The 21,236-nt window shown below is 46.7% G+C and overlaps 1 protein-coding gene across 3 annotated transcripts in view; it reads left to right on the top strand.

Moving 5' to 3' along the window:
* The window catches only part of SLC14A2 (solute carrier family 14 member 2), a 52,910-nt gene that overhangs the window by 14,325 nt on the left and 17,349 nt on the right, over positions 1-21,236 (top strand). For 2 of the 3 annotated variants that reach the window (XM_078060384.1, XM_078060383.1), the window contains exons 6-10: positions 2,340-2,532; positions 6,561-6,708; positions 7,780-7,914; positions 9,621-9,670; positions 10,175-10,979. In XM_078060384.1, the coding sequence (XP_077916510.1) occupies positions 2,340-2,532; positions 6,561-6,708; positions 7,780-7,914; positions 9,621-9,670; positions 10,175-10,357 (709 nt within the window). In that variant the 3' untranslated portion in view covers positions 10,358-10,979. Of the gene's footprint in view, positions 1-2,339; positions 2,533-6,560; positions 6,709-7,779; positions 7,915-9,620; positions 9,671-10,174; positions 10,980-21,236 lie in introns of those variants that run through there. The other variant, XM_078060385.1, reaches the window with a different exon arrangement.

Genomic DNA, 21,236 nt, shown 5'->3' with positions numbered 1-21,236 from the left:
TTGCACACATTTGCTTATAACAACACAGATGAAGCCCCTCAGCAAGCTCCGCAGCCATTCGGCACTGGGTGGCACTTTGTCTACAGTGCCCACTCCCCACTTTAACAGACAAAAAATCATGGAGCACCCAACTCTGTGCTGCTATTCCAGTGTGTTCACTAATCTATTCACGTAGAACCCAGAATCCAACCCATAAGGTAGGTATCAGTAGTGCCATTTTCCAGATCTATCCAACGAATATTTGCTGAGTGCCTGCTATGTGCGGGCACTATTCTAGATCCTGGGGATACTTGTGAACAAGAGACGGTCTCCATCCTCTTGGAGCCTATGTTCTTCTTGACAAAGATAGAAACAATGTCCCCAACTAGTTAATTAAAAAGATCTTGTCAAGATTTGATTAGTGCTGTGAGGAAAGCAAAACAGGGGTGAGCGGGACAGAGAGTGATTCCAGACATGAGTGGTCAGGGAAGGCCACTATGTAGAGGGAATGAGGGTGCTTCCCCCTAAATGATAAAAGGCAGCTGCCCTCTGAAGATCTGGTGCAGACCCCAAATGGAGGAGTGCCTGTGTTCAGGAAGCAAGACCATGGCGGGCGGTTATGCCCAGTGAACCAAGAAGGAGTGGGCAGAAGGAAGTGAGAGCTAGACCCCGTTCGCTTTGAGGATCCAGTAAGCTTTTTGATTTTTATTACAACTGTGATGGGAAGCAGTTAAAGGGTTTTAAGCAGAGATGTGATAGGATATAGTTTAAATTTAAACAAATCACTCTTGCCATGTGGAGAATGGATTTTAACTGGAGCAAGAGTGGATGCTGAAAGCATCATCAGGAACCCACAGAGAGATGAGAATGGTCTGGACAAGGGTCATATACAGGAAGGTGGTGAGAAACGGTTGGGCTTGGAGTGTATTTTAAGGAAGGTTTAGGCAACAAAACTCGCTGGGAAGCTATGGAGTACGGGGGGTAAGAAAGAAAAGAAGATTCAGTATACTCCTACAGTTTGGCTGAGCACCTGGGTTGATGGACAAAACTAAGAGGAAAACAGGTTGGTGGTGGGAGACAGGGCACAAATCAAGAGTTCTGTTGGACATATTAGGCTGTAGACTTCCAAGGAGAGATGTTGATGAGGTAACTAGATGTACAAATCCAGAACTTTGTGATATGGTCAAGATTGGAGGGCAGAAGCATAGAGAAGATATTTTATCCATGGGACTAAAGGATATCACCCAGAAAAAAATGAAGAAAGAGAAGACCCAAGGCAGAGCCATAGGATCTTCCAATATTTGGATAACTGGCAGAGGAGGGGAATAACCACAAAGAAGAGGTCATGAGGAGCTGCTGGAGAAGCAGGAAGCAAGCTAAGAAAGGGCAGTGTCGTGGTAGCCCAGACAGAAGGTGTTTCAATCCCGTTGGAGTGTCCAGGTGTCAAATGAAGGGAGCAGGGAATGGCCGTGGATTTGGCAGGATAGATGTCATTGGTGAACTGGACCAGAGCCACTTCTGTGGCATGGGGAGAATGCACTCGTGACTAAAGTGGGTCCAGGAAAGAAAGGGGGTGGAAAGATGAGGCATAGCAATCTTTTGAGGAGTAATTGCTATGAAGGGGAGCGGAGAAATGGGGCAAACTAGCTGGAGGGGACATCGGGTTAGAGGAGGAGAATGTTTACAGGTAGAAGACACTAAAGCATGTTGTAGACTTATGAGAATGATCTAGAGAAAAAGGAGAGACTGAAGCTGCAGGAGAGAGGGGAGAGAATTGTAGGAGTGAAGTCTTGGAGACAGAATGGATCCCGAAATACAAGGGAAAGAATTGGCCCAATAAAGAAGGAGGGACACTTTCATCATGTGCCAAAGGCAGAGAGGAAGAGGATGTGGGAGCAGGGCCGTTGGAGAGCGTGGAGCTGATGGTTGGGAAAATGAAGTATTTCCCCTCTCGTCATTTCTCATCAGCTGCCTCCCACAAGGCCAGACTTCTAAAATGTTATCACAGCCTAGGATAGAAGCTGTTGTACATCTCGATAATCCAAAGGCAATATGTGATATTTTCTAAGGATGACATTTTGTTTCGTTTTCTTGGTTTAAGAAACAAGGAAATATTTAATTTCTAAAGGTTTCTATTCCAAACAAATTATAATACTTTAAAAATCTGTTTCTCAAAGATTCACCTTAAATTGAACACTTTATTCCCAGTCCCAGATAAATCAGACCACTAGAGTCCCAAAGGAGTCAGGAATGGCCATGCCAAGGAGAGGAGACAGTGGGTGGCATTGTGGCCAGAGCCGATGAGACGGTGTAGACCTAAGGATGCGCACAGATTAACCTTTTGTCTCTCTCATCTTCAGCCCACTTCTTTCCAGTGCCTTGAATTCCATCTTCAGCAGGTGGGACCTCCCGGTCTTCACGCTGCCCTTCAACATGGCCATGACCCTGTACCTGGCAGCCACCGGCCACTACAACCTCTTCTTCCCCACGACACTGGTGGAGCCCATGTCTTCGGTGCCCAACATCACCTGGACAGAGATGGAGATGTCCTTGGTAAGTTCCCCAGCGGCAGAGGAGTTGGGACCCCTGCTTCTGTCACACACCTTCTCCATAACCAGCCTGTGGATTACCCAGGCTCTCTGCTTCTCCAGACGCAGCTCCACCAGATGATGGCCATGGGTGAGGCTAGGACAGGGAAGGGATGCTGCCAGCTCGTATGCTCTTTCACCGAACCCTTGTTGAAGACCTGATACATGCTGGGCACTTTATCAGACACGAGGAATCCACGGGGAGTAAGAGGACAACAACCTCTCTGCCGTTTTGCAGGGTACACTCCCCCAACCCAGGGAAACAGACAGTAAACAAGCGCACAGACGAGTGCCAAGTTGCTGCTACACAGCCGTGGGGTTCGGGGAGAAATACTAAGTAAGATGGACGGCTGGGGGGAGGGGCAAGACACTAAAGTGAATGTTTAAAGTTAGGATTTTAAAGATATTAGCAGTAGAAGATGGGGATGAATTTGCATATACTTTCCATCTCAGTGGCTCTCAAGCAGGGGTGATTTTGTCCTCCTGAGCAGGGCAAATACCCGCAGATACTTTTTAAATTGTCTAAACTGGGGGGGAGGGGTGCTACTGGTATTGAGCAGGTAGAAGCCAGGGATGCCGCATGACATCCTCTTATGCACAGGACAGCCCTCCCCATAACGAAGAATTATGCAGCCCCAAATGCCAATAATACTGAAGTTGAGAAACTCTGTTTTACATCCAACTATCATAAATGTACATATTCATTTATTCTACTGACGTCTAGACACTGGGGATGAAGAGATATAATAAAAATCTAACATAAGATTAAATATACAGAATTGTAACATTTGGCCTTGTTAATGAACAATAGAGAAAGCTAAGAGCCCCTCATAGGGCAAGCTTATTACGTACCAGACACTGTTCCAAGCCCTGGACTTGGGAGCTCATTTAATCAACCCTCATAATAGCCCAATACTGTAAGTACTGTCATCATCCCCACTCCCAGATGAGAAAACTGAGGCACAGAGCGGGTTAGCTGCCCAAGGTCAAACTGCAGCTAGTGCCTGAGCATGAAACGCCTGCTGCAGAGCCCAGGCTCTGAGCCGCCTCCCACTTCGTCCCAGGCAGGACAGGCACCCTCCGCCGGAACAACCACAGTGAGGTGAAACCCTCTGCTTCTCAGTGCAGTGCGCCCCCCACTGGGTACCTTTACTGAGTGCTGGAGTGTTCTTTACCTTCCTCAGAAATCCATCCCCCTCCATCTTTCACCCATTGCTTCTAGCTCGGCTTTTTGGAATAATTCAGAATATTGTTTCCATGATCGTCTTTTGAATGCTTGCAAACATAACCCATGTCCTCAATACTGTTTAGACAATCTGATTTCTGAGCCCTCACCACGCGGCCGAGCCCTGCTGCGGGGGGCTCAGCTCCAGGACCACGGCTCCAGGGCAGGGTGGGCCGCGTGGCTCCTCCAGGGCCGGCCACCCTCCGACCCCGAAGCCTCTCGGAAAAGGAAAGGCTCCCGAGCCCCTAGCGCAGACGCTGCTGCCAACCACGCGGACCCTTTGTAAAGGTTTTATCTTTGTAAAGTCTTGTCTGGGCCCGGGGCAGGAGTACGAGGAGTCAGGGTTAGGGTGGAAATCGGAGAGAATGGAAAAGACAGAGCCCTGCCTTGAAGGGAAAGCTCACCTCTCCAGTGGAAAACAGCAGGGGTGGGAGCAGGGGCAAAACCCTACCTCTGATAGGATCGTCAGGGAGCCTCCTCGGCAGTAAGGCACATTGCCCTGGGGCACAGACCTGCTGCCCCCGGAGCCCTGCCCGTGCGGCGGGGTCCAAGTGCCAGCCACTGGGGCCTGTGGGGCTGCCAGAAGGAAGGGCCCCCGGAGCCCCCTCACCCACCCCACACTGTGAGGCTCTGCAGTCCGGCACCGAGGGGAGTGCTGAGGGGAGACAGCCACAGGCAAGAGCTGCCTCTTGTTCGTCTTCACCATAAGCAGAAAGTGGCAGGACGCAAATCCACGTGAGCCCAAGCTCACCGTCCGAGCTCCCCATCACACCGCTACTGTGAGCCCCGGCTCCTTCTCTTCCACACCATCCACATCCCAACACCCCTTCCCTCCTTCTCTTTAAAATAATGTTGGGAGTGACTTCCTTTTTGTCCATCAGGACTGTCGTCGTTACTGGAGAATAGTCCCGAGGTGGGAGTAGGAAGGAGGCCGGTTCTCAGTAAATTTCCATGCACACCTGACTGCCCTTCACACCTTCACCCCAGAGTGTTGGAAAGCAGGTGGAGGGGAGGGAGGCAGCCCCGGGCCACAGTTCACCAAGCTAAAATATGGATCCCAGCAGAGAAAGCAGCTTTCTGAACCCAGGCTCCATTCCGAGGCTACTTGTCCCTCATTCCTCTCATTCTTGACTGCTTGCGCTTCAAACTTGTGTTCCTAGAGGGGAAGGGGGAAGTTGGAACCCCCTCAGCAGCCTGCATTCCTCAGACTTCGGGAAGTCATAGAATATTTACTGAGTAGACTTCTAACCCATTCCCCGAACAGAAGCTGAGTTCCCTGAACTGGCACAAAGCTTTCTCGGGGTTCCTTTAAATAAGATGCACCCCACCATGTCATTCCTGGCACAGGGCTATAAGCTCTGGCCCAATGGGTCTTGGTGATTGAAAGGCCACCCATCTAGAGACAAGGATGGGTAAAGCTTAAAAGCTCAAAACACTATTCTCTAAAGAAATCAGACTGACTCCAGAATTAAATCAGTTTGTTAAAATGTCCAAAAATTCACCCAAAGGGAGACGTGCAGTGAACTCCCAACAACTACAGTAGGTCATGTGTAACTAACCCAGTGGTCCCCAAACTCGGTTGCACATTATAATCTCCTGAGGCCCTGGTCAGGCCCATACTGGTTAAATCATGATGTTGGGGAGGAGCCAGGCATCAATTTTTTTTTTAAAGATCTCCAGGTGATTCCAATTACAGCCAAGTTTGGAAACCGCTGAGCGAATCAATACATATATATGAAGCACCTAGTATGTACCCAGCCATAAAGGAGCCCGGTCCTCAAAGAGGTCACATCACCTAGTAATGGAGTGAAGACCGCAGAATTTTAAAGCTGAAAGATTATCTGATAAGGCAGGCTCCTCCTGTTACAGAGGTGGACACCAGAGCCCAGAGTGAAGAAGTGACATACTCGTCATCAAGCCGTGAGCTCACGCAGAGACCTCTGAAGGCTGGAGCCCTCAGCTCCCAGGCCAGTGCTCTCCCTAGCCTGCCAATCTCCCTCCTTTCCTTCTTCCCCTCCTCTGTCAGATGGGGATGGTTCAGCGTGGGCAGAAAAAGGCCATCTGGCTGCCAAACTAACCATCTCCAATTACAACACCACCAAATGACTCTTAAGCTCAGGGATGTTGGCTTTGTTCTGTTTTCCAAGTTGCGCACATTACCCTTCTGCAATGCTAAAGCTCCTCGAGCAGGGCAAGTCCCACCTCCTTCCCAGAGCCCCACAACACCCTAGGTAGCTCTGAATCTACAGCAACCACCTGTAGACTAGGGGTCAAGTTCAGAGGCTTTAGCCTGGCCTTGGCCACCAATAAGTTGGGTGACCTTAGATTAAGTCAATTGTCAGAATGGCCTAAAATATTTCCAGTATTCCTGGAATAGTTGTAGGATTTCGGAAGGTCTAGTGGAAATACCTTAGTGCCCCGAAACCTCCAATGGCAGTCTAGAGAGGGGGTGCCCTCTGGTCCCCTCAGAGTTTCTCCTCTCAGAGCAGAAGCCATGTGTCCCTCAGAAGCACCTGTGTTGGGGGGCTCTGCCCGGCTCTGCATGAGGGATACCAGATGCCTGCTAGGTGGTGGAGTGAAGAGCGATTTGTTCCGGCTGGCGTCCTTCCTCCCAAGGTCTCTTACACACTGGAGGGTACCACCGTCCTCCCACCCCACCCTGTTCCAGCCCATTACCCCCACCAGGAATGGCTCAGTCCCGACCCTAAGGCCTGGTCTTTGTGTTATGTGCCCACACTCCAGTGACCCGGATTCTGTTGACTTTGCAGCTGCTACAAGCCATCCCCATCGGGGTTGGCCAGGTGTATGGCTGCGACAATCCCTGGACAGGCGGCATCTTCCTGGTGGCTCTGTTCATCTCCTCGCCACTCGTCTGCCTGCATGCCGCCATTGGCTCCATCGTGGGGATGCTGGCGGGTAGGACACGGTCCCATCTCTGCAAGGAGGGCTTGGGCATAATCTTCCTGAGGTCATTTCACCCCTGCACGTGGCAAATGTTCTAGATCTATGATCTTCACCGGCGTTTTTTAACACTGTCAGGAGTAGGGATGTATTTTTCCCTTTCTTGAGTCTCCAAAGGGAGCACACTGCCTCAGCAGGATATGTGGGGAGACGCAAGGGACTGAAGACCTGATCAGCCTGCTAACTGAGCCCCTGGGAGCTGAGGGCTGGGAGGAGGGGAGGGGAACTCAGGGAGGAGGAGAGCAGTAGCACACCAAGAGGTATAAATGACCCAGCACTTCGAAATGTCAAGGAAACTAAAAGAAAAAAATTTCTCAAAATTTGTGTTGCTATTTGACAAATGTGATTTAATATTTCTACATGTATGTGTATGTATGTACATGCACGTATATATGGATATGTGGACAGCAGAGCCAGAAATTGGAGTTGGACATATGGGACTAAGATCCTGTCGACTCATTCCAATATTTGTCAGAAACATCTTGGAAACAGAACTTAAAAAAATTCTTTGAAAATAACTTTGAACTCACCAAAAAATTACAAAAATAAAAACGGTACACAAAGCACTCCATACATTCTTTACCTGATTCACCTGTTGTTCGCATCCTACCGTTTCACTGTATTATTTCTCTATCTCCGTGTTCCTATATGTGTACATACATACTTTTCCTCATCCGTTTGAAGCAGACCTTTCTCAGTTGAAAACTTTCTTACTAAAAATGCAGTTGCTGTGGCCAAAGGAGTGGGGAAGGCCTAGAATCCCAACACCTTGACCTCCCTTCACCTTGGAAGTAGTCATACCTCTGTGTGAAACCTCCAAAACACAGTTTGGAAATCACTGCTCTCTTCTTGTTGCTTGTTCCCGAAGACCAGATGCCATTTGTAGAAGCTCCTTTCATGGGAGGAGGGAGGAGGGTGGTGGGGGGATGCCAGGATTGAGGCCACCCTGAGACCTGGCACCAGCCACGGGGTGGCCTTTGTGCTGGAACCCGGGACTGGCCAGAAACAACACACCTCGTCCCACAGCCCTGACGGTGGCCACGCCCTTTGGGAGGATCTACTTGGGCCTCTGGAGCTACAACTGTGTCCTCTCCTGTGTTGCCATCGGGGGCATGTTCTACGCCCTCACCTGGCAGACCCACCTGCTGGCCCTTGTCTGTGGTAGGTATTTGGGGAAAGCCATGTCACTCTGCTCTTCCTTCCCTCCCTGCTTGGTTATGTGAAACTCATGGGGCCCACTAGTCAGAACTCACAACAGTGATAGAAGGACCTGTGGCTTGGGTCCCAACACCGGGAGACTTGAGGTTCCTCTTCTGGCAAATGGAGTCGCAACCACACTTACTGCTATTACAACAGTGTTGGAAGTTTACAAGGAGATCACACATGCATTTCCTCACGTGCTAGTGGCAGTGTCCAGGTGTAATAACTTTTCATCCCACAACCCATTACAGAGCACCACTAAGTGCCAGGCCCTAGGCTAGACACGGAAGATGCAATGGGGACCACATCCTCATGAAGCCACATCTAGTGGAAGAGAAGTAATCACACAATTGTTAAGGCTGTGATGTCTGAAAAGATTGTTGGAAAGACCCAGGGAGATGATGTACTTGGGAGCACTGAGGTCTCAGAAAATCGGACCATGGGAGCTTGATTCCCATGGAGTAAACAGCGTGCTGTCCCGAGGGAAATGGGCTGCAGGCCTTATTACGGCTGCCCCCAGCACCACATGGGAGCTCAGTCCAGGCATAGATTGTCGGCCCATTTTATGGGAGAGGGAAAGAAGCCCAGAAGGGTTCACGAACTTGGCGTCGAATGCAGCTATTAAGGGCAGAAGCAAGATTCAAACCCCAGCCCCATCTTTCCACCAGTCTTCCTGCCCTGAAGTTGCTTATATTCTCTGGAAACAACAGGACCTTAACAAGCAAAACTAAAGACAAGTAAAGGGCAGAATACCATCCAGGAGAACTTTTGTTTTTTTCCCCACTCATGTGTGGCGACTGTAAATGTCTTCCGTGTCCCTTATAGTCCCCTCAGCAGCCAGCAGGGAGACAGTAGGCTTGATAAATATTTGTCAAGTCAAAAGTGCCAGATATTTTGAGGCTAAGACTGTAACTGCATTTGGCCTTCAGAGAAGTGGCAGATTCTTGTGGCTAGAACCATCTGGGAAGGCTTCAGGAGGAGGATGGGGTTTATCTCAACATTGCCAGGATGGGAATTGGGTGGGGGGCAGGGGGCACAGAGAAAGTGTTCTGGACAGAGGAACAGAAAGAGCAAAAGTGAAGGGGCAGAAGGAGCCTGTCCAGAGGCACAGGGGTGTTGATGAGCTACCCTATCCTGAGGGCCACATCCTAGGGTGAACTCAGATGCCTGGCTCCTAAAGACAAGCTCATGGACCAATAAGGTCCAGCCCTTGTGAGACTTGGTGCAGGTCCAACAAGATCTATCATAGCTGCTCAGAATCTTGGACGGGAGGGGACTTGCTGGGGGCTCATATAATCTGACCCCTCAACCCCTGGACAGATAATAATCCAGTGACCCAGCCTGTGCCAGACCATCCCCAAGGTCAGTATGACAAGCAAAAGATGCTTACTGACCCCTGACTCTATGCATGCAAGTGGGGACTCCCCATGGAAGTGGGGAAGGGATAGAAGGCTTTCATCTCTGCCCTGGGAACCCATAGTCTGGTGGGAGACTGGCCACACCTACCGGCAAAGATAACTACCATAATAATGTCAAGCAAATATGCCAGATGTCAGGGTCTGCTGCAGACACTGAGGCTGCTGGAGACAGGATGGGCCCCCCTGCCCTTGGGGAAGGTGGGGGGCAGACCCTGGGAAGCTGACTCCATGGGCCTTGTTTTTCCACAGCCCTGTTCTGTGCATACATGGGAGCGGCCCTCTCCAACATAATGTCGGTGGTAAGTTTGGATTCTCCTGAACGTGCCCCTCCCCCAGCCAGGGCTTTAGGACATTTGCAGTTTGTGGAAGAATCCTGAGTGCATTATGATAGCTAGTACCCACACAACGTCTTTGTCAACGTTTATCCAGGGTTTGTCCAGAGAAGGACTGGCAATTGCATGCATGTGCCTCTGAGGTATGTTGGGGGTGGCTGTGTGTGTGCGCAAAAGGGAGATACAACAGCAGTGGAGAACCTAGATGGACAGATGGAGGTATTGGTGTGTGGCCGGATGTGGGAAATCATCCCTAGGCTGATTTTCAGCTCCATCATTAAAAGATTCGGATTGTATCCAAAAGTACCAACATCTCAAATTCCTCGACCAACTCCTCTGATGTTATGAACCCAAAATCCAATGTCATCACTAGGGAAGAAGGATCCCCATCCTCAACTCCTACCACATCCTTCTCCCCCAGGGTCCCTGCAGCCTAGGACCATTTTCAGACCCCAGTGTTTCTTCTTCCAGGTTGGTGTGCCACCAGGCACCTGGGCCTTCTGCCTCTCCACCCTCATCTTCCTGCTCCTGACAACCAACAACCCTGCCATCTATAAGCTCCCACTCAGCAAAGTCACCTACCCAGAGGCCAACCGCATCTACTACCTGAAAGTGAAGAGCAGTGAAGAAGAGAAGTCCCCCAGCGGTGACTAGCCAACTCCTAGGCAGAAATGCTCTTTGCCTGGACCTGGTGTCTGCTCCCTGCGGTCTCAGCTCTGGGTCAATCGGCTGCAGCACTCCCCTTCTGTGCCTCTCCTGTTAGAGCCAAACACACCTGTACCTCCCTTTCCCCGTGCTCATTTTTCTCTCTCTGCCCAAATAGCCATAACTATCCATATATGACTTTAGAGGAAGTTGGTATGAGCTTGCAGAGTTAGAAGTAAGACATGTGCTTTCAATGTCATTGTCTTAAAACAAAAACATTTCTCTTTAGTCTTTTAGGAAGATGATTACAAGATGGTCTTCATGGCATGTTTAGCTGAATAATAGATGCTGTAAAATTGAACTTGCTGAGTGGTTCCCAGGCAGACTCGGAGTGGGTGGAAATTCAGAGGATACACGCAAAGAGTTGAAGGTGCATTGAGTTAGTGGCTGATGAGCACACCCAGCATTACGTAAAAGGGAGGGATTTCACATTGATAGAGTTTTAAAGTCAAAGCAGGGACAATTAGAGCACTGGGAGTGTCTAAATAGGAAGTCTCGAACATTCAGTGGTCAGAGTAAGGGCAAGATGCTATCTCATAGCAGGAAGCAATTCATAAAAATTAGAATCCCATATATGACTTTAATTATTAAAAAAAAAAGATAAGAAACTTATCTCATTCTCCTATTTGCCTGTGGGTGTTAGAAGCTTTATGAGGTCTGTGATACTTAAATGGTTAGCCTGAGTAGAAGGACAAACAATTATCCATGAAGTTCATAATTTGACTTCCCGATTACAGTCATTAACTTACATTCAGTCTCCATTTATATGTATATCAGGGCTCAGCAAACTTTTTCTGGAAAGGGTCAAACAGTAAATGTTTTTGGTTCTGGAGACCTTTGGTTGTGGAGACCTGGAGTCTTTAGCAAAGACTCACCTGTGTCATTGTAGCATGAAACGGCCTTAGACAACATAGACATGCCTGAGCGTGGTTGTGTTCCACGATTTCATCAAGCGAGGAAACTAGATTCAACCCAGTCTGCCAGTGCCTGAGACGGATGCTTGCCATAGTGACAGTTCGAGCTGGTGGGCAGAGGGCAGGCCCAAAGGACGCCGCCAAGTTCTTCGCAACAGACACCCCCATAGCCATTTCTCTGCTGGGTGATAGTAGAAGATTATAGGAAAGTGAGATTAGCATGACCGGAATCAGCAAGATCCGCTCTGAGTCTCCTTGACCCAGTGCACCAGAGGCTGCCACTTTCATCCAGGCCCTCCTTCCCCAGCAAGGTCTGGGAACCACCCCTCCTCTGTCCCCTCGCTCTGCTTCCACCTCTGCCAGCAGGCACACCACCGTAAGAGTAAGGAAAAACTGACCTTTAGTGCGGGCGTTGCCAGTGGGAAGAGCAGGGAGGCTCCTAGAATCGCAGGCGTGGAGGGGAGTGTGAAGGTCAGGCGGTCTGCGGAGGATGGGGGTGTCAGTTCCCTGCCAGGCTTCCAGACAGGGCTCAATTACCCAAAAGGGAGGGGAGGCCCCCCCCAACTATTCTAACAAGGGATAACAGAACCAGATTCCCCATTCATTCACTATGGACAAACTGTGCCCAGAAATCTACTTTCCTTTCCTTTAAGCCTGTGAGACTCTCCACCCCAAGAACTGGATCTGATAGGAACTGGGGTTTTTGTTGTTTTTGTTTTGTTTTTAAGATTTTATTTATTTATTTGAGAGAGAGAGAGAGAGAGAGCATGAGTGGGGGTGGGGTGGGGGAGAAGCAGGCTCCCCAGGACCCTGGGATCGTGACATGAGCTGAAGGCAGACGTTTAACTGACTGAGCCACCCAGGCGCCGGGGAGCTGGGTTTTAACCATGCTTTTATATTGGATTTCCAGGACAGGAAAACTATTTGGCCATAAAAAATCCTTCCAGTTCACTTGGACAAGATTCTCTCTTCTCCCTTCCTTTCCCAACCCACGTCTCTGTCATTAACAAGGTCCCACTTTGGTCACAGGTGTCTGGGTTGCTTTTTTTCTCCCAAGTTCCCACTTCCACCCCTGTAGAAATTAAATGTTAACTGCATTGCCAGCTGCCAAATTCATAGGAGGAAAAATGGATAAAAGCTAAGTGATTCAGAAAGAGGAAAAAGCATGTCCAGCAAGTCTGGAAAAACCACAGGGCCTTAGAAATTCTATAATACATTATGATCAAGATGGCCAGATATTTATGTAGAAATAGGAAAACATCTACTAATTTGAAACAAGAAAGAATTGCCTGGATGAAGTATTGTTAATCACTGAATTCGTTTGCCAAGATATGTCCAGGAGTGATGAAATGTTTTTAAAAAACATCTTTTGGGGCTAAGAGGCAGAAAATCGATGGTATTTCCCAAATGTGGTCAAACAAGCTCCTTCTGGAGCAGAACAAATCTTATTAAGCCAGTCTGGCAGGCAGATGCCACATCTCTCTTGTGGGCATGGACAAGGGTGGGGCAGAAATGAAAATCCCCACCCCTCTAAGAAAAGTCAGCCCCGTGCAGGTCACCCTGCCCGTGGGCCATGGACAGAAGCCCAGATGTCCTCTGAAGTAGACAAAATAGTGGTAGGAGGTTTGGAGAGCTCCCTGGAGTGACCCTGTCCTGCCTTCACCAGCACTTTCCCATCCCACTGATGAGTAGGATGGATGAGTAGGGGCAGGAAACTTAACCACAGAGACACCACCAACATGAGACTGCAGAGGAGTGAGCCGCCAAGAAAGAAGGGAGAAGAGCTTTTGGGTCCACATCCCGGCTGTTTTGCTGTGATCACCCCCAGATTCCGGGTAGCAGCTCTTGGATGTACAAATGGTAGTTGAACATAAATATGGCTGAACATAGTCATTAAAAAGAGTAGGAATATGCTGGCAGCAGGGGGTGGTAGAGGAGGTGCTGTCTGAAATTGTCCCTATCACACCATCCTCTCCCTCTCTCCACTGTCCCCTCCCTAGATCTTCTCATCTCCTCCCTCTGACCTCATCATCTCCCCCCGCATTTCCATCTGCTCTCCCCCATGGATGAATTCTGCTGTCAGCCATGAAGTGATGTTGTCCTGCCGTATTTTTAAATCATCAATCTCAACTCATCTGTCAATGTCTTCTATGATAACTGACATAGTCAAGTTTTCTACTTCTTCTTGGTCAAACTTCAGAGTTTGTTTGCTAGGGAATAATCCATTTTCTTTAGATTTAAAACATTGTTGCCCTACTGTTACTCATAAAGTTCTCATACAATAATTTCAATCTCTCTTCTTTCTATGGCTACGTCTCCTTTCTCTTCCCAATCTTATGGACTTTTGCTCTCTTTTCCTTGATCAAGTTTGTGATGGGTTCATCCATTTTATTGGCTTTCTCAAAGAAGCAATTTGAGATTTATTTGCCCTACCTACAGTTTTGGTGTGTTTTCTATTTTACTGATTTCTTTTTCTAGTTTTTTTCATGTTTTCTCAAATTTAAATGTTCCTTTTTCCTAATGTTTTAAAATTGATGTAAAGTTTCTTCATTTTAGATCTTTCTCCTTTAACAACAAAGGCATTTTAAGGCTATTAATTTTCCTCTGAGTGTAGCTATAGCTGTGTACCATAGGTTTGGGAATAAAGTATTCTGCTTTGATCAGTTTTAGATAGTTTGTAATTTTAGTTTTGATTTCTCTTTGATCCAAAAATTATTTAAGAATGATTTCTTAATTTCTAGCACTTGGGACTTCTTATATTTTTTTAACTTTCTATATCTAGTTTTATTATGAGCAGAGAAGATGGCCTGTGAAACTATTTTAAAATTATATGAATTCTTCTTTGTAGCCCAGTACTTAGTTGATTTTGGAAGTGCAAATGCAAATTTTTGATTTGAAGGAAATACATATTAAATTGGTTTATTAATTGCATCATTCAGTTCTTCTATGTGCTTATTTATTTTTTGTCTATGGGATCTTAATTCTGAAAAGGGCTTATTAAAATTCAACTATGGGGCACCTGGGTGACTCAGCTGGTTAAGTGTCTCTTGATCTCAGCTCAGGTCTTGATCTCAGGGTCATGAGTTCAAGCACCACACTGAGCCCAGCATGGAGCTTACCAAAAAAAAAGTCAACAATAAATGTATAGTTTCATGAAACTCTCTTTGCATTTCTGTAACATTTGTCTCATATATGTAGCAGCTACATTGTTTGGTGCCTATTGACAATGACTGTCACTGATTTTTCATAAATGTTCTTTTACTGTTACATACTACCTATTTTATCCTTGTTCATGCTTTTAAACTCATTCCAACTTATCTGGTCTTAATGTTGCCATACCTACTTTCTTCCTAGTGTTTTCTTATCCCTTTGCTTCAACCTTTATCATTTTCTTTTAACCGTGTTTCTTAAGAATAGCATTTAGCAATGTTTTATATTTAACCTAATCTTAGTGCTTCTGTAATTTAGTAGGTAATATAACCTCTTCCTGTTTAGTGTAACCATCAATATGCTTGTTTTACTTCTTCCACCTTACTTTACTTTTTACTATTTATTGGTTATTACTGCTTTTGCTTTTTACTTTCCTCATTTTGCAAGTATGATCATGTTACTTTTTCTTTCTTCCCTTTGTTTATTTGGAAAGTCTACTATTCTTTTCCGTTTCACTAGTTGTTCTGCTTCTTTCCCAACACTCATGATCAAAAGTATATGTCTCTATTATATAAAAACAAGATGTCAAATAGTTTACCCTGGCAAGAGTTCCCATTTCTCTGATGCTCCTTCCCCACCCTGAGGAACTAAAGCCCTTATATACCACTTTCACTATTCTCCTCCCCGGAGCCCCCACTTTTACTTTTACAACACTTTTATTTCTCCAGTATCAACCATCCCTGGATCTTGCTGAGATCATTTATAATTTTTTTTTTTTCCCTTGCCTCACATTTTTGCAAAAATCCTTACTCGGCCCCTATGCCCCACATTCCCAGTAATTCTATCATTGTTCATTTGGCGTTCACTGTGTAGAGCGGACATGTTACCTTTTATCACTGTTCCCTTTATTCTTCACCTTCTTTTGTTTCATGATCTTTGTTACGATTCATGTATTACTTGTTTAGAATTCTTGTTTGAGTACTGAGTGTTTTGTTCAATACTATATGAGAGAATATGGGTGACATGTTCTCTGACTCTGCATGTCCACAAAGTTTCTTTCCCTTGCAAGTGAATGGCATTTTGGCTGGGGGTTCCTGGACCACAGCCCTTCCCTCAACTGTCTGTAGCCATTGTCCTTCCATTTTCTGGCTTCCAGGTGTTACAAACAAAAAATCTGATGTCAATGTCATTCGTTTTCCTTTGTAAATAACCTGTTCTTTCTTTCTAAAACATCATAAGATTTTCTTCTTATCAGTAGCTTTCAGGAATTTTATTAAGTCAAGCCTAAATGTGTGTCTTGTCTCATCAGTCCTGCCTTTCAATCTGCAAACTCAAGTCTTTCTTCAGCTCAGCAGCTTTTCTTCTAACATTTGTCTGATTATTGCTCTTTCTCCATCTTTTCCTTCTTCTATGTCTGGAATGCCTATTATCCATGTGTTCAGTCTCCTCGAGCTCTGCTCTAAGTTGCTTGCTTCCTTCATAATTTTTACCATTTGTATTTTTGCTTTGCTTTGAGATACTTCTTCCATTTTGATCTTCTAGGCCACCAATTCAGATCCCAACAGTAACCTTTCTTTCCTTCAATTCAAGAGATAGTTGAATTTTTAGTTCAAAAATCTGTGTTTCATTTCAGAAAATCTTAGGGATTTTGAATCTTGAATCTCCATGTATGTTTATATTATTCTTTTGTTGTCCCCAAGGCCACTTGCCAACTTCCATGAGCCAAGCCCCTAGAAATTTTGCCTTATTGTCTGACCTCATTCACTCATTCATCTAGAAGACATGTATGAAGAACTGTTAATATGTTACTCAGGACCCTACTTGACCAGGAAAGAATCAGCCAAGTTCCTGGCTTCAAGGAATTCATTTTATGGGAATTTGCCTGGCCAGGTGAGTAGTCTCACCTGAGGTGAAGATGAGGGTAACACCACAGATTGCCTGAGCCATGTAAGTTCACAGTATCAGTTTCATTATTTTGAGTGAATTATCTGGTTGGATTGGTCTTCTGTACAGGAAAAGTATCAAGCATGATGTTAAGGGTCCCAGGAAGATTTCTGTGCCTCATCTCTTGTCCTCTATCTTGCCATTACCTGATGCCCAAACATTCCCAACCATCCCTTCAGTTCAAGCTTTGAACCTGTTAAAATGTAAACAGTCCTAGAAAGATAACACGGTAAGCATGATCAATCATTTGCATCTTAGGTTGCAGGAGTCATTTCTGAGAATAGGTTAGATGGAAAAGAAACAAAGAAAAAAATGGGTAGCATACTTTGAAAGAGTCTTTGGCAATGGAGGACATACTAGGTGAGGCCAAGCTGGATGAATGAGGTCTGAAGCCCCCTTGTTTCATCAGGAATGATGATGACACTGTTATATTTGGCTTGGAGAAGAAAAGAAATGGCTAGGGTCATGGCTGTCTGCAGTGTGGAGTAATGCATGTGGAAAAAGTCAACTTACTCAGCATTACTTCAGAGGATAGAACAAGGATAACAGTGGGATTGATAAGCAGGCAGACTTTGAATCAGTAGAGAAGAGCAGTTTTTCACAATGGAAGTTGAGAAATAGTCCTGTGGGACCCTGAGTTCCCTGCTCTGGCAGTGCAAGGACAAGGGCTAGAGGCCTATTGGGAATGCTTGCTTTGGGTGGGGGTAGACCAGCTGACCAGGTAGCCTCTCTCTTCCAACACTAGTTTTTCCAGTACTCTGGCCCTGGATCTCTACAGAGGAATGGGAAGGAGGCATCACTGAAATGGCAAAAAGTTAATAACATGGAGATCAAATGTACCAAGAGCATACCACTGTTGCCTTTACAGCTTTTTCTACAGTTTACCAAAACGCTCAACGTGCTTGTGTGGATGCAAGCTGAGATGCCAACATCATTCAACTGTGCCTTGTCTTTGAACTGTTCTCTCCTACCATTCTCCCCTCTCAGGGAGTTCTTCTTTGGGTTGGTCTTCAAGATCTGCCCATTTGGAAACTCAAATCTTCATGGCCTGTATTTGTGGTCACATCAAACCCATGTGCCCCAGTTTCTTTGTGCTTCTTATATGAGTCTGAGCTTTGTTTCCTTGGGTCATAAAGGTTGTGAGGGTCTGGGGACAGCTGTAATCTAAACTAGTTAGGAGTTGGCAGTTTCAGTGTGAGTATGAGTTCTACTCAATAAACCACAATCTCATTTGGTAACTTGAAAGGCATTCACTTTTTATGTGAGATTTTTTTTTACTTGCCTGGCTTTTCACACCTCTTACCATTCAGAGAAGATAGAAGAATCCATAGGGAACACTTCTGTCCCTAGTGAAACTAGAATTGCAAGGCCCCAAGGAGGGAGATGAGGGATTGCTAGAAAAGTGTTTGTTGCCCCCTGTAAATTGATAACTAGGAGTCCCCAGCCCCCTCATACAGCTGAACAAGCTGCTGGAACAGAATGAAGTAAAGGAAGTAGCTCTTTGTAGAACGTCTAGCCCGGCATGCATTTATTCCACCTGAACTCCGGCCTATTCTGGAGAAATCTGACCTCCCCCACAGTCAGTGCAGCCCTCCTCCTTCTACAAGATTGGAAATGTGGAGTTGAAGGGAGCCATGAGCACTGTGAAGAAAACTTAGTTCTGAAGTGAATTCTGATTGAGCCTTCAAGGAAATAATCTGTAGGCATAGACAGATGTTTTGGGGAGCCATTGGTATCTGAACTGCAGCCTTCAGTAAGAATCGTCTGGGACAAGATTCCATCTTGATCTTCTTACAGGACAGCACTTGATTGCCCCACCCTTAGTGTGTATCACAGATACTCTACACGTCTAATTTGGCTCATGAGCTGCATATGAACTTGTGAATGGCTCCTCAGGGAGACTTATTTCCAGTCTTTTCAAGCTGGTTAATGATGGCATTTTTCCTGTCACTTCTTGGGCAGATGGATGATTAGGGGGCTGAAGGGAGCACACCACAAGAAGTATAGGAACCTTCAGGAAAGACCAGAGCAAGAGGGTAAGGGATAGGGCATGCAGAACTGAGCCAAGAGCCGCCAGGTGGGGAACAAGGAAAAGTGTTGTTGGCAGACGTCCATGGGCCCTGAACTAGCAATACCAAAGTAAAGACCCTGTACAGGGGACTGATCTCTAGTCAGCTCCACACCTGTCCCTGGAATGTGGGGCTCCCCAGCTCCTCCCCCCTCTGTTTGCTTTCTTTTTTCAGAAGGACCTCTGTGATCAGGTCCCCTCTTTGGCAGTTCTGAAACACCTGGAATGGTGGGAAGGGGGCCTTTGACGTCAGTGGGGAGGTTGTCTACTCAGGTGTAGCTAATTTCCTCAATGTGGGGTTTTGTTTCTAAACCTGGGTAGGCTGCCTCACAGCCCATCAATAAGTGTGTATATGTGTGTGTGTGTGTGTACTCGTGTGTTTATGGGGGGAAGGTACACAAACCTGGGACGGGCTAGGGGCGGGGGAGGGGGAGTGATGCTTGACCCATCATACCACAAAGCCAAACAAAACATGTTTAGATTGGGCCCCCCTCCTCAAACTCCAGCCCACCAGACCCCACAGCCCCACGGGATGTGGGAGGGTCACCTTTCCTAATATATAGACCTCAAGTCCTTTCTGCAGGCAGTGGTTAGGTCATGCCCTTCTTGCTCTGAGCGGGTCCCGTAGTGAGTCCTCAGGACCCCTGTCAGCATAAGTCAGAAGGAGGAAAGGTCTGAAGATTTCCACAGAACCAGAAAGATAGCATCTAGTATTGGGCTGTGCAGAAACTTCTGTCGAGATGGCAATATTGTCCCCTAGTCTGTGCCCTGGCTGTACAGGGAACTAAGGGAGTTTATTGAGATTGGAAGACAAATTGGCCCCCTGAGGAGACAACACTTAGATGATTGCTTTAAAGGCAAGTACTGGAGCAAATTTCTAATGAGAGGAGCAACTGAGGGAGGACAGGGAAGCTCCTACTACACGATCTCTGGCTCTGTCCCTTTAAAGGAAACCTGCCTGATCAAACCAGGTGGGGGAACCATGGTAGCCAGAGCCAGTCTTCCTCAGGGAATGTAGAAAGAATCTTTTGTCAGGAAGGCCAGAGTGAGAGTAAGCTGCAGAAAGAACATTTGTCTTTCCTCTCCCTCCTCTTCCATGATACCCTTTCTCAACTGGAAGACGTGTGCCAGGCATAGGGTCAGGGAATGCAAAGTGAACTTACAGAGGGTCAGCAAGAGAATGGGCAGGAGGGCTCCAGGAAGTGAGGGGCTTTGGGTTTAGGGATCAGTCCAGCATCCGGAGTTGAGGACCAGAAACGCCACCCAATCGGAAAAAAACTTCTTCGCACATCCTGATGGTCTAGATTCCTCCAGCCCTGTGCAGGAAACCAGAAAGAGCCCAGGTAAGAGGTCTTGTGGGGGAGAACTGAACCATAGACCAACCCCCCCAGCCAACAGGACCATCTGACTTTTCAAAGGAAGAGAAAAAAAAGAAAAGCTGATGTTTTTCTGTTCCTTTCATCTGTTGAGCTATGGTGTCTGGGGAAGCTAGTCCTAAAACAGGGAACATTACAGAGAACTCTAGAGAGAATTTAGATTCTGGAAGCTTCAAAGCCCTTACCTTGTAGATAAAGAAATCATGGTTTTCCAAGGACCTGTCCAGGTGATAAAAGAGCCTGGACACAAGTCCAGGGGTCCTAACTCACAGATCTGAGCTCTTCTTGCTCACCTGGTGATGGAACCAAGTTAATCCATCAGCCCTCAAATCTCCTTACCGCACTTGCTGCCCACTGGGTGAGTCTTCACACTATTTGTCATCCTTTCCACAATTTTGTGACCCACAACTCTAACATAGGATGGTTCCCAGGGCAGCACCACATGGAGTTGAACTGTGGGAGGCTAATGCACTGAATTTGAAAACTTTCTTCTTAGGAGTCATTACCTGCTGCTTCCAGGGTGGAGGCACCTGGTCCAGGCATCTTAGCCTTTCCGCTCAAGTCCTGTACCCCTTCCTCAGACGTGCCAATAGAGCTAGACCATCTCAGCATCTACAAACCTCTTAACATCCCCGCTTAACAACCTATCTCTTTGGTGCCCCTCTCTTACACAGCCATCTTAGATTACTATAGACATATTCTGTGTAGCTACAGAGAGTAGATGTTTCTGGAATATTCCAGGATATTGAAGTTATCTGATCAGAGAATGGACAACCTTGTATGGTATGTGATCTCCTCCAAAACTGGCACCAAAGGATGTGAGGTTTGGTGAATTGCTGAGGGAAGGCTGTCCTGTGAGGCTTGAAAGGGCCTGTGGCCGGGCATCTCCTGGGTAGCAACACCCTGGCCTTGACACACCCCTTCTCTCAAGACATAGATGCTTGTACGGTATCTACACCTTCCTTTAAGGCTGGGGGAGAGGGGAGTAAGTTTACCTTCAAGTGCCAACTCTAATTAGTATTGGTTGTCTGAGCATTGTGTTAAGAAGGAGTCTGAGGCTGTTTTGGAACTTACTGGGAGAGAGTGCTATCACTAATTAGCTATGTTTGCCATAGATAATGGAGAGGAAGGGGGCGGGGAAGAGGAGGTAAGGAAAAGGAATATGGAAACATGGCTACCAGAGAAGAAGCTGGTGTACAATGGCCCACAACTTTCCTTGGCCTTTTATTGGGTGTCACAGATGTAATGATACACAGGTGGTTTGGAGTGGGGTTTGGGGGACGTAACTCTTGTTTTGGGGAGGGGTGACAAATGGGTCTTAATGATGGGTCCCAGATGCTCCATATGTTCAACATTGCAAGCAATGTATGGATGGC

This window comes from Halichoerus grypus, chromosome 13, assembly GCF_964656455.1.
Source record: "Halichoerus grypus chromosome 13, mHalGry1.hap1.1, whole genome shotgun sequence".
Lineage (NCBI taxonomy): Eukaryota > Metazoa > Chordata > Mammalia > Carnivora > Phocidae > Halichoerus > Halichoerus grypus.
This window is presented reverse-complemented; position numbering and strand designations above follow the sequence as displayed.